Source organism: Suncus etruscus, chromosome 9 (assembly GCF_024139225.1).
Source record: "Suncus etruscus isolate mSunEtr1 chromosome 9, mSunEtr1.pri.cur, whole genome shotgun sequence".
NCBI classification, from domain to species: Eukaryota; Metazoa; Chordata; class Mammalia; order Eulipotyphla; family Soricidae; genus Suncus; species Suncus etruscus.
Window position 1 is genome coordinate 96,461,977 of NC_064856.1, and position 12,519 is coordinate 96,474,495.

A 12,519-nucleotide genomic window follows, 5' to 3' on the forward strand; every position below is an offset into this window, starting at 1 on the left:
CATGTATCAAGGAATCAACTACAAGCTCCTGAGAAGATAAATCTAGGACGTACACTTTACAGCCCAGAAAAATCAAAAAGCAATAATCAGACCTCACGTGGGCCCATTTTCACCATCCCTGTGGGGCAATGACCTACACAAACAGTGGAAAGCAGAATTCCACATCCCATTAGCTCCAGAAGAGCCCGAACCTTCTTTTGATTTAAAAACCCAAAATTTTTAATAGGGGCCACTACCATAAAAACACCAGCACCAATAAAAATAAAATGGAAATCTGACGAACCAATTTGGACAGGTCAGTGGCTCCTTAAAATTGATAAATTAAGGTGCTGACAGAATTAGTGGAGGAACAGCTAAGTTTAGGACATATTGAACCATCTTTTTCTCAATGGAATTCACCTATATTCACTATAAAAAAGAAATCCAGTAAATAGAGACTTTGATGGATCTTAGAGCTGTAAATTTATTCATGATACCTATGGGCAAATTGCAAACTTACCATCACCTGTAGTTATTCCAAAGGAATGGCCACTAATTATAATTGATCTGAAAGACTGCTTCTACCATATTCCTAACCACCCAGATGATAAAAAACGTTTTGCATTCTCAGTTCCTTCTCTCAATACCCATCCCTGCAGACATTTCCAATGGACCGTTCTCCCCCAAGGTATGCTGAATTCCCCAACAATGTGCCAGTTTTTTGTAGATAAGGTTTTGAGCCCTGCTCGTGAAAAATTTCCTCAAGCCATGATATTTCATTATACAGATGATATCTTGAGTGAGACTGATGGTAGTGATAAACCCTTACACTCCGAGATGCAAAAGGAAAGACAGGAACCTGTCTTAACTGGGCTCCAAAATATAGGAAACTCTTGCTACATGAACTCAATATTGCAATGCTTGTATAATATTTCAGACTTGACTCAGTATTTTCATCAAGATCATTATAAAAAGGATATTAACAAGAAAAATCCGATGGGGCATGAAGGTAAATAAGCCGAAGAATTTGGTTGGCTCATCAAAACCATGGGAAATGGATTTCATAGATATATTAACCCTGAAAGCTTCAAAGTAACAATTGGTTTACTTAATGACCAGTTTGCTGGACACAATCAGCAGGATCCACACGAACTACTGATGTTCCTAATAGAGGGACTACATCAGGACTTATTTACTGTAAATCTAATGACAGACAAAACTACACATCTTATGGAAAATGAAAATTATGAATTTAGTCCAGAACACCAAAAGCTCACAAATCTATTATTTATGATCTCTTTCAAGGACAATTCAAATCTATACTACAGTGTCTCACATGCCACCAAAAGTCTAAGGTTTATGAGACATTTGTTCATTTGTCTCTGGCTGTTACATCTACAGATAAATGTATATTACAGTAATGCCTCTCTGAATTTTTTAAAGAAGAAGAGTTAAGGGATGACAACAAAGTTCTGTGCAACAGCTGCAAAACTAGAAGGTATTTTTCAAAGAAAACGTACTTATGGAAAGTGCCACCAGTACTTATAATACACTTGAAACGTTTTGCTTTTGATGGCAAACAAATAAAAAAATGCACACTTATATAGATTTTCCTTTAGAAGACCCCAATTTAGTAGAATTCACTTCAAAGAATAAAAGCAAGATTAAGAAATACAACTTATCATTAGTGTCAAACCATTATGGTGAAGTTTACTATGGACACTGTACTTCATACTGTTAAATTGCTGCAAAACGGGCCCAGAGAGATAGTACAGCAGCGTTTGCCTTGCAAGCAGCCGATCCAGGACCAAAGGTGGTTGGTTCGAATCCCGGTGGTCCCTGTGCCTGCCAGGAGCTATTTCTGAGCAGACAGCCAGGAGTAACCCCTGAGCCGCCGGGTGTGGCCCAAAAACCAAAAAAAAAAAAAAAAAAAAATGCTGCAAAACAACACTGGATCAATTTTGATGACAAGATCATCAAAAAAGTCCCTAATACATTGGTGAAATCTGCAGCAGCATACATCCTGTTTTATACTTCTTAAAGATCTACAATGAACACCAGATAATCATTTAACTTCCCTATAGGTTGCTATTAATGCTCTAGGATTCTTTCCACAGGCATGATCAATGAATATGGATTGAAAATCATGGACCCCCAATGTGTTTCCTTGTATGATGGATTTATGTCTTAATTTCATTATTGCTCTAGATCTCAGCTAATCATTAAATTTTACAATTTAATTTAGTCAAGGTTCACCTGAAAGAGAAATTTCTCATTATATTAATGTTGTTTTTCTTTCTAGGTATACGCATTTAACGACTTTCATTTTTTATTTTAACATCATTGCTTTATTTCCCTCAATTTAGGTTTTAAGATGCTGACATAATGATAAGTTTTAGGTGGACTTTCTTCACAGTGCTTCTTGCCTATGATTGGTTATCATAGAGTTACTGTTATACAATAACTTTGTATATATACTGTTATACACTTATAGTAGAGTTTTCAATGTTTGTATTATACATGAAATTCTCTTTCAGATCTGCTCTGCTCTGTCATAAAAAAAAATTTTTTTTTGATTTGAAATGATTTATCTAAACAGTTGCCGGCTATTACATTTTAAGGCGCTTTTAGTTGATTCAGCTGAATTCTCTTTTCTTTTGCTCTATTTTGGATCCTTTCCAACAAATATTTTTTGGTATGAGTGAGTATTATGGCCATATTTTTTGTGAAGTCTGTATGTGTATGTCTTGTTCAGTGTCTGTCTGTTTTGCATATTTTGTATATAGTTCCCTTTTTCCTAACTTTATTTTCCTTCCTAACTTTATCTTCCCCAATTTAGTCTTCCTTATCTTTCCTTCCTAGTCCTTAACATTTAATTCTCAGGATTCCCTTCACATGTGCAACTCATCTCCTTCACCCACAATTACAAGCCTCCTGATCTCGGCCCGAGGAAGAAATCTGTGACTGTTGGAGTTTTGTACCACGTTAGCTGCAAACTTGTTGAAAATGAAGCCACCTGGAATTTGTGTCACAATGAAACCCCAGAGAAAATATCCATGGATAAGACCCACAATCTCTGGATCCCAGTTAAACTGTGTTATCTGAATCTCTGGTTTTCCATCCACACACACAGTGCTATTGGTGACCATCTCTACAATGGCTACCCCAAGATTGCAAGGATCCCAAAGAAAATGCAGAAGCCCAACCAACTCATGATGGCTTCAATCCGCTTTTCCAGACCCATCAAGTGTCTTTGGCAGGTCTTTTCGGAGTTCCAGACCCCTCATCTTTACAGATTGGTATTGTAGAAATTTCACCTTTTGTAGTTTTCTTATAATTGTAATCCTTTGAATTTATATTTGGTACTACACTTCTTTTGACTATTGTAATTAATGTTTTTCTATTTTAGTTTTTAATCTTAGGAGTTGATGTTGTATTACATTAGGGTTTTGCTTTCTTGACTTTAGGTTAGTGGGTTAGATATTGTTGTCTATATTTTCCTAAATGATATTTTTGTCTGGTCTCAGGGCTTTTTGCGTGGGTGCATCATAGGCAAAATACTAGATTTATAGGAGGTTCCATCCATTTTGGATGGGCCCTCAAGTTGTTTATTTACAGAGGGAGGGTCTCTGCCTTAAACATTTTTGGCTTGTGACTTAAGCTCCCATCTATAAATAATCTAACCTTATTGGTACATCAATTTCGGACATCATATGGACTTCAGCCTGGATTAAGAACTTGGATTAAGTTCAGAAGTCTACTGATCATCTTTGCAGTGGCCCCCCACTGTGCAGGGGGTATATGCTTCTTCCTCCAAAATAAGGGCCAAATTCAATGACCTCAAAGATGGGCTTTCTGGTCTACCTGGACTTGAATGAAAATGGGTTCGGAGAGATAGCATGAAGATAAGGTATTTGCCTCACATGCAGAAGGTCATTGGTTCGAATGCCGGTATCTGCAGGAGCGATTTCTGAGCGTGGAGCCAGGAGTAACTCCTGAACACTGCCAGGTGTGACCCAAAAACCAACAACAACAACAACAACTACAAATAAAGAAAAGGTGCTTCGTCTCGTCTGCTACACAACCTTTCTGGCGTCTCTTCGAAGGATCTATGTACGTCCTAGACTTATCTTCTCAGGAGCTTGTAGTTGATTCCTTGATACATGTTTCTGGTTTTAGACACCCTGTGTTTAGGTTAGAAGTTTTTCTTTACATTTTCCTGTGAGGCGCTTATGCAAACAGCCGCTCTTTTATTATTGACTAGTTTTTCCTTTAATAATTTTAGACAATATTGTTTGATTACTAAAAACAAATGGGGTAATTGTTGTATATGTAAATATTTTAGGGGATTATTATGTTACTGACCCTACCCTGATCAGTGATTGTGCCCTACCCTAGGGTGAGACCTTGCATTCTGCCCCCACCCTATGGTGGTACCTGATTCTGCTTCCACCATTGGGTGGTACCTGATTCTGGGGGATAAAAAAAAAAAAAGTCTGTGGAAGGCGAGAGGCTTTTTGGCTGGAACTTATGCTGAGTCTTTGGGCTTCAGTCTTGTCCTCCTTTCCTTTTTAGGGGCTGACTTGCAACACAAGTTACTTAAAAAAAAAAAAACAAAACACTCATACTGTCAACTTACAGTAAGAAATATTGCATCGATTGCCTCCTGCAGGGCTTGTACCACTTGCGGCTTCTTCTCTTTGAATTTCTCTAAAATGGTTGGCACAACCTTTAAAAGTGAACATTTAGAACATCATTGGCAAAATAATAATAATAATAATAATAATAATAATAATAATAATAAGTATTATTACGAGTATTAGTCAGGTATATGCAACTTCCAGTCATTGCAACCACAAACAACAATAATAAAGTGGGGGTGGGAGATTAAGTTTAAAAAAAGGCTTGGGGCTGGAGAGGTGGCGCTAGAGGTAAGGTGTCTGCCTTGCAAGCGCTAGCCAAGGAAGGACCACGGTTCGATCCCCTGGTGTCCCATATGGTCCCTCCAAGCCAGGGACAATTTCTGTGCGCTTAAGCCAGGAGTAACCCCTGAGCATCAAAAGGGTGTGGTCAAAAAAAACAAAAAAAATATATATATAAATAAAAATAAAAAAAAGGCTTAAAGGGCCAGAGAGATAGCACAGAGTTAGAGCGTTTGCCTTGCATGTAGCCAATTCAGGACAGACGGTGGTTCGAACTCCGGCATCCCAGGTGGTCCTCTGTGCCTGTCAGAGCATTGCCGGGTACCAAAGACCTAAAGGGGGGGGGGGTCTTAAAGATAAATTATACGGATATGGGGCTGGCAAGGTGGCGCTAGAGGTAAGGTGTCTGCCTTGCAAGCCTAGCCAAGGAAGGACCTGGGTTCGATCCCCCAGTATCCCATATGGTCCCTCCAAGTCAGGGGCAATTTCTGAGCACTTAGCCAGGAGTAACCCCTGAGCATCAATGGGTGTGGCCCGAAAAACAAACAAAAAAAAATTATACAGATACAAGGATCAGAGCGAAAGCACAATGGGCAGGGTGTTTGCTTTGCACATGGCAGACCTGGGTTCAATCCCTGGCATCTGAAATAGATACCTGAGCCTGCAAGGAATAATTTCTGAGCACAGATCCAGGAGTAACCCCTGAGTACTGTTGGGATTGTCCTCCTATCCCCTCCCCCAAAAAACAATTATAGATATTCTACACCTTGAAAACATCATATGATCATTCAAAGATAAAGAAGACAGTCACACATGATTATGTAAGTATTCTGTCTATAAGATAACGATCAGGCTAGGGAGCTAGTTCAAAGGGCTGGGGCATATACTTTGCATGCTGGATGCTCTGATGCATGATCACCAGCACTGCATGATTTCTTAAGTACTCCCAGGAACACTATTGGGTATGTCCCGAACACTAAGTAATGAGATGTCAAATCCAAAGACAGAAAGGAGATTAATGGTTGCCAGAAACTAGGGAGCAGGGGGCATGGAATAAGTAATAGGTGTAAAGTTTCTTTTTGTGGTAATAAAAATTCTGTGATTAAATAACATAATTATAATTCATACAACCATGTGAATATTATAATACTACTAAATTAAAGAGGCAAATTTTCTAGCATTGTCAGGCCTCAGCGGTAATGAGATTTCAAATGGCCTGATTAGTAGAAGTCCAAGTATCACCAGCACTGCTGATGATGTCCCAATTTTAAAAAATGTCATTTTCTTGATAAGAGATGTAGCTCAATTTATCTGTGTGAGATCCTGGGGTTTCATTGCAAACCTCCACTAGATGTGACTTTCCACACATTAAAGACATTTCCTTTTTTGAAGACACAAAAATTATATGATGGAACTACTATAGCAACATTCCTCACTTCTCTTATATCTTATATGTAACCATATCAACATTTTCTATCAGTTACACCGCTTATTATTCTCAAATGGGTAGGTCTGGTTAGGTAAATAAGCATATAAATATTAATTTCTAACCAAGATTCTGATACTTCTTTATATTGGAATGTACCTTGTCCCTTCACTATATTAAAGGGAAAAGGAATACTATCAGAAACTATAGTAAATTTATGAATTTTTTTTTTTGTCCATTCCTGGATGTATTTAGGGATTATTTCTAGCTCTGTCCTCAGGGTTCACTCATGGTGGGTTTAGGGGATGATATGGGATGCTGAGGATAGAAAATGGGTCGGCTGTGCATAAAAGCAAGAGCCTTCCTTACCTACTGTACTATCTCTCCAGCCGCTAGCAATTAAAAAATAGCAAATAAGGGGCTGGAGCAGTGGCGTGGAGCGGGAAGGCATTTGCCTTATCGGCGCTAACCTAGGAGGGACTGCGGTTCATCCCATATGGTCCCTCAAGCCAGGAGCGATTTCTGAGTGCACAGCCAGGAGTCTCACCAGTGTGGCCGAAAACACCAAAAAAAGAAAAAGCAAATAAATCTTATCCAAGAACCAGAATTATTAAATAAGAAATTGGTTTTTTGTTGTTGTTTTGGGCCAGACCCAGTGACGCTCAGGGGTTACTCCTGGCTATTCACTCAGAAATCGCTCTGGATTGGGGGATTATATGGGATGCTTGGGGATCTAACCGTAGTCCGTCCTAGGCATTTGCCTTGCAAGTGGTCGACCCAGAATGGACCCAGGTTGTATTGCTGGCATCCCAACACCAACATCCAAAAACCCAACACTCCCCCCCAAATAATTATTCATTCATTCATTTATTTATTCATTTATTCATTTATTTATTTATTTATTTATTTGTTTATTTATTTATTTATTTATTTATTTATTTTGGGTTTTGGGTCACACCCAGCAGTGCTCAAGGGTTACTCCTGGCTCTACGCTCAGAAATCGCTCCTGTCAGGCTCAGGGGACCATATGGGATGCCAGGAATCAAACTGCCATTCTTTTGCATGCAAGGCAAATGCCCATACCTCCATGCTATCTCTCTGGCCCCCCAAATAATTTTTTAAAACTTAACGATGCAAATAAAAAACTATGACAAATGCACTAAATGTATATTTAATTGGTATTTACTGCTTTTTTTTTTTTTTTTTCTGGTTACTCCTGGCCTTGCACTCAGAAATTGCTCCTGGCAAGCTTGGGGGACAATACGGGATGTTAGAGATCGAACCTTGGTCTGTACTGGTTCAGCCACATGCAAGGCAAACGCCTTTTCACTGTGCTATCGCTCCTGTCCCTGTATTTACTTATTTATTTTTATTTTGGGGACACACCCGGTGACACTCAGGGGTTACTCCTGGCTATTCAGTCAGAAATTGCTCCTGGCTCAGGGGACCATATAGGACACCGGGGATGGAGCCAAGGTCTGTCCTTGATCAGCCATGTGAAAGGCAAACGCCCTACCGCTCCGGCTCCAGTATTTACTTATTTTTATTGTGTCAGGGATTGTGTTAGCAAACAAAAGGTCCAAAGGAAATACTCAAGGGGAAGAAGCAATAATGAAGTGTATAAGCCTACTTGGGTTTGATTCCAAGAATGTAAGGAACTTACCTTGAATGCAACTGAGCTGGGTTCTTCCAAATCCAGCATTCCACATGGTCTCCTGAGCACAGTCAGGATCATTACTACATCATTAAGCCCTGGCCCTGATCATTACCAGCTGTGACCCAAAAACCAAAATCAAACCAAACAAAACCCCTAAAACAATAAAAAAAAAAACTAGATTGGCATTCTAGATGTTACTGATATAAAAAAAAAAGGAGTGTTACTTACATGTCCTGCATATTGTCCAAATTTCTTCCTTAACCCAATAGCAAGGCCAGTAAGACATTTTGCTGCCAAAGCCACTAACATAACATTGGTGTCCTTTCCAACAACCTATAAAGAAAAAAAGAAAGTCAAAGCACTTTTATAGAAGAGAAATACAACAAATTCTTTGGGGTCACATCTAGCAGTGTTCAGGGCTTGTATTTGCATCTGGCTATACTCAGGGAATACTTCATGAGGTGCGGGAGACCATAAATGGCGCCAATGATTGAACTGGGGTCTGCTGCATGGAAGGCAAGATTCTTTTTTTTTTTTTTTTTTTGGTTTTTGGGCCACACCCGGTGACGCTCAGGGGTTACTCCTGGCTATGCGCTCAGAAGTCGCTCCTGGCTTGGGGGACCATATGGGACGCCGGGGGATCGAACCGCGGTCCGTCTCCTAGGCTAGCGCAGGTAAGGCAGGCACCTTACCTCGAGCGCCACCGCCCGGCCCCGGAAGGCAAGATTCTTATCCCTATACTGTATGTCTCTAGAAAATTTTCAAATACAAAAAAATTATTTTTGACCACACCTGGAGGTACTCTCGTTTGTCAGCACTCAGAAATTATTCTTGGCAGTGTTTGGGGACCAAATGGTATACTGAGCTCCAACCCAGGCCACCTGCATGCAAGCCAAGTATCCTGCTCACTGTAACCAGTTACAAAATTACAAAGATACATGGTTTCAAAGATGTTATGGTTACATGTCAATCATACAATGTTTCAACATCACTAAATCCCTTTTCCTTTTAGGTACTGGGTTTTCAACACTTACTGAAAGGAAATCATAAATATCACTTGACCTTTCTGCACTCAGTTCTTGTCAAGAGTGACTATTTCCAACTATCATTGTCATAGTGGACCTTTCTCTTTACCTCCTACCCCACCTCTTTGAGGCAAGCTTTCTACCATGAATCAGTCTCCTGGCCCTCATTTCTATTATCTTTGGGTATTATTACCATAGTACGCTTTAAAATTATCACGAATACTATCAAATTTGGTAGTTTCCTATCAAAGTTCTACCAATAAAATATAACTAAAACTAACTTCAAATCATTAACTGTCCTTTATTGAGTGAGCCTATGAACTATTAATGATTGTGATAGCACAGCGGTAGGGCATTTGCCTTGCATGCGGGCGATCTGGGATGGTCCAGGTCTGACTGCTGACATCCAGCTTTGGTTTTTGGACCAGACCCGGAGGCACTCAGGGGTTAGTTACTCTTAGCAGGCTCAGGGGACCAAGATCAGCCATGTGCAAGGCAAACACCATACCTGCTGTGCTATTATTGTGGTCCCCTCCGTAACAGACGTCTTGCATGTATCAGACCCTACTTCAATTGTTCCATGAACATTACCAGGAGTGACGAGGTCCCAAATACTGGTGGATACACACCCAGACTACAATGCCATTTGCCTCTTTTCTCCCCTGAACATTACTGAGTGCAATACAAAAAAAAAAAAAGGCCAAATAAGTATTCATTAAATCAGGGTTTCTGAGACTTTAAAGGATATCACTACTACAAATATCAAGAATTAAAGTAATTAATGTTGTCATCTTCTATAATTTCAGGTTAGAAAAGCTGACAAACCAACGTGATCTAACTTGGAGTTTTTTGGGGTTTTTTTTGTTTATTTTTTTGGTTTTTGGGTCACATCCAGCAGGGGTTCTTTCTGGCTTTACACTCAGAAATCGCTACTGGCATGCTTAGGGACCATATGGGATGCCGGGATTGTAAATACTGTCCTTCTACATGCAAGGCAAATGCCCTACCTCTATGCTATCTCTCCGGCCCCTTGAAGGGTTTTTTTTAAACTTTGATTTGGGGGGGGGGGGGCACATCTAATAGTCCTCAGCAATTACTCCTGGTAGGTTCAGGAGACCATATTGGGTGCTGGGAATTGGACTTAAGTTAGCGAGGTACAAGGCAAAAGTGCATGGTAGAACATACCTGCTGTTCTATCTCTCTGAACTATTAAGTTTTATTATATCCTTTTAGTATTTTCTTGTTTCAATAAACTGATCATATAAACACATATTCTTTAAAAGTTGATAATACAGGAACCGGAGCAATAGCTCAGCGGTAGGGCGTTTGCGTTGCACTTGACTGACCAAGATGGACCTGGATTCTCTCCCTGGCGTCCTATATGATCCAGAGCCAAGAGCAATTTCTAAACGCATAGCCAGAAGTAACCCCTCAGCGTCACCGGGTGTGTTAAAAAAAAGTTGATAGGGGCCGGGCGGTGGCGCTGGAGGTAAGGTGCCTGCCTTGCCTGCGCTAGCCTAGGACGGACCGCGGTTCGATCCCCCGGTGTCCCATATGGTCCCCCAAGAAGCCAGGAGCAACTTCTGAGCGCATAGCCAGGAGTAACCCCTGAGCGTCCCAGGGTGTGGCCCAAAAACCAAAAAAAAAAAAAAAAAAAAAAAAAGTTGATAATACAATGTAGTATTATTTGGTACCTCACAAAAGAACAGTCTTTATATTCCATTAAATAGAGCCAAGTCTTTTTTACATTTTGTGGTGCTAGGGATTTAACTAGGATCTCACATGTGCAAGGTAAATGTCTCATAAGTAGTGTCAGTTTAAATTGTTCATCCTGGTGTGAGACTAATAAGATCACAGCTGCGAAGCAAAGCTCCATGGCTGTGTATTTCTTCCAGTCAAGGAGCTGTACTCACAAAACTTAATAACAGTACCATACAACATAGTTCACAATGGGAAATCTACGAAGAACCCAACCACACCTTGTGACTGAAGATGCTAGCTCTGGAGACACATCCAACATCTACATAGCACCTCAGATCAGGATTTTAGAGAGGAAATGTTAGGATGTTCAAAGAACTTAAATGATGGAACAGACAGGTCAAAAGACTCAAGATGATATGAGAGTAGAAATGAGAAAAATTCAAACAGAAATATCAGGGCTGAAAAACATGATAGGTGAAATAAATTGTTCATCTTACAGAATTATAAAACTGAAATACCTGGTGCTGGTTATTCTGTTTTGTTTTGTTATGTGTCACACCCACCTGGCAGTGCTCAGGGTTTACTCCTAGCTCTGCACTCAGAGATCTCCTGACCAGACTCAGGAGACCCTGTAGAGTGTCAGCTGCTGTAATGTCTGGTTCTGGATCAGCAAGCTTTTCTTTTACTAAAGGATCATAGAAATTAGCAAATGGCATCGATAAAATCAACATGGTAATAACGAGATGAAAAACAATCCTTCCAAATAAACCTAGGACAATAAAACAATAATTGGAAACAATCTTTTTAAATATGTATGTTTATAATAAAAAATGAATAGCTGCTTAAATCATAATGTAACTGTGATAGAAAAAAATAATCTTTTTTTTTTATTTTTTATTTTTAGGCCACACCTGGTGACACTCGGGTTACTCCTGGCTCAGGGGACCTTATGAGATGCCTGGGGATCAAGCTGCGGTCCGTCCTAGGTCAGGCACGTGCAAGGCAAATGCCCTAACGCTGTACAACCGCACCGGCCTCAAGAAAAAATATTTCATGTTGTAGTGTACTATAATCTGGGAACTTGAGGGACAAAGTAAACATGCATGTGTTGTTTTATTTTTCTTATTTCTTTTTTGGTTGAAAATTCAAAATCAAAGTATTAGAAGGGAATTTTTGAGAATTCTGTTTATGGGTGATTGTCTTCCCTCTGTAACTTCACCTTGTCCTTTCTTTGCATCTTTGTCTTCAAATAAAAGATAAAAAAAAATAGAATAAATCATCTATGGATTCAATACATTTTGATTATTATATATTAGGATAGTAATGATCTCAGTTTAATCAATTTATGTAAACATGCATATGCACACTCATGTACTGATGTTTCACAAAAATAGCATCTTTCCTTATTTATATGATAATTATTGTAGTGATAGTGTAATGGTTAAAGTTCTAAAATCTGACTACTTGGATATTATATTTATTAAAGGGAAAAAGATCAAACACTATTTTATGTTTCTTAATATTTCCAAAATTTTTGGTTATTTTGAAAAAATGGAAAATAAACATTTTAATAAAGTTCCCAAATGATTAAAAAAAAATATTTCTGATGAAAAGAAATTTCACATCAAGGTCTGTTGTAATGGTTCCTACAAGGAAAAACTGGAGAGAAAAAAATAAAAGAAGGGCCAAAGTGATAGCACAGCAGCAGGGCATTTTTGCCTTGCATGTGGCCAGCCAGGTATAGCCCAAAAACAAAAAAAGTTTGGGACTGGAGATATAGCACAGAGGTATGGCATTTGCCTTGCATGT

The 12,519-nt window shown here is 39.3% G+C and overlaps 1 protein-coding gene across 1 annotated transcript in view; it reads right to left on the reverse strand.

Annotated features, from left to right (window-relative positions):
• CKAP5 (cytoskeleton associated protein 5) overlaps nt 1-12,519 on the reverse strand; it is a 108,270-nt gene that overhangs the window by 61,314 nt on the left and 34,437 nt on the right. Inside the window, 2 exon segments of the mRNA XM_049779974.1 lie at nt 4,619-4,708; nt 8,213-8,317. Of these exon segments, the coding sequence (XP_049635931.1) occupies nt 4,619-4,708; nt 8,213-8,317 (195 nt within the window).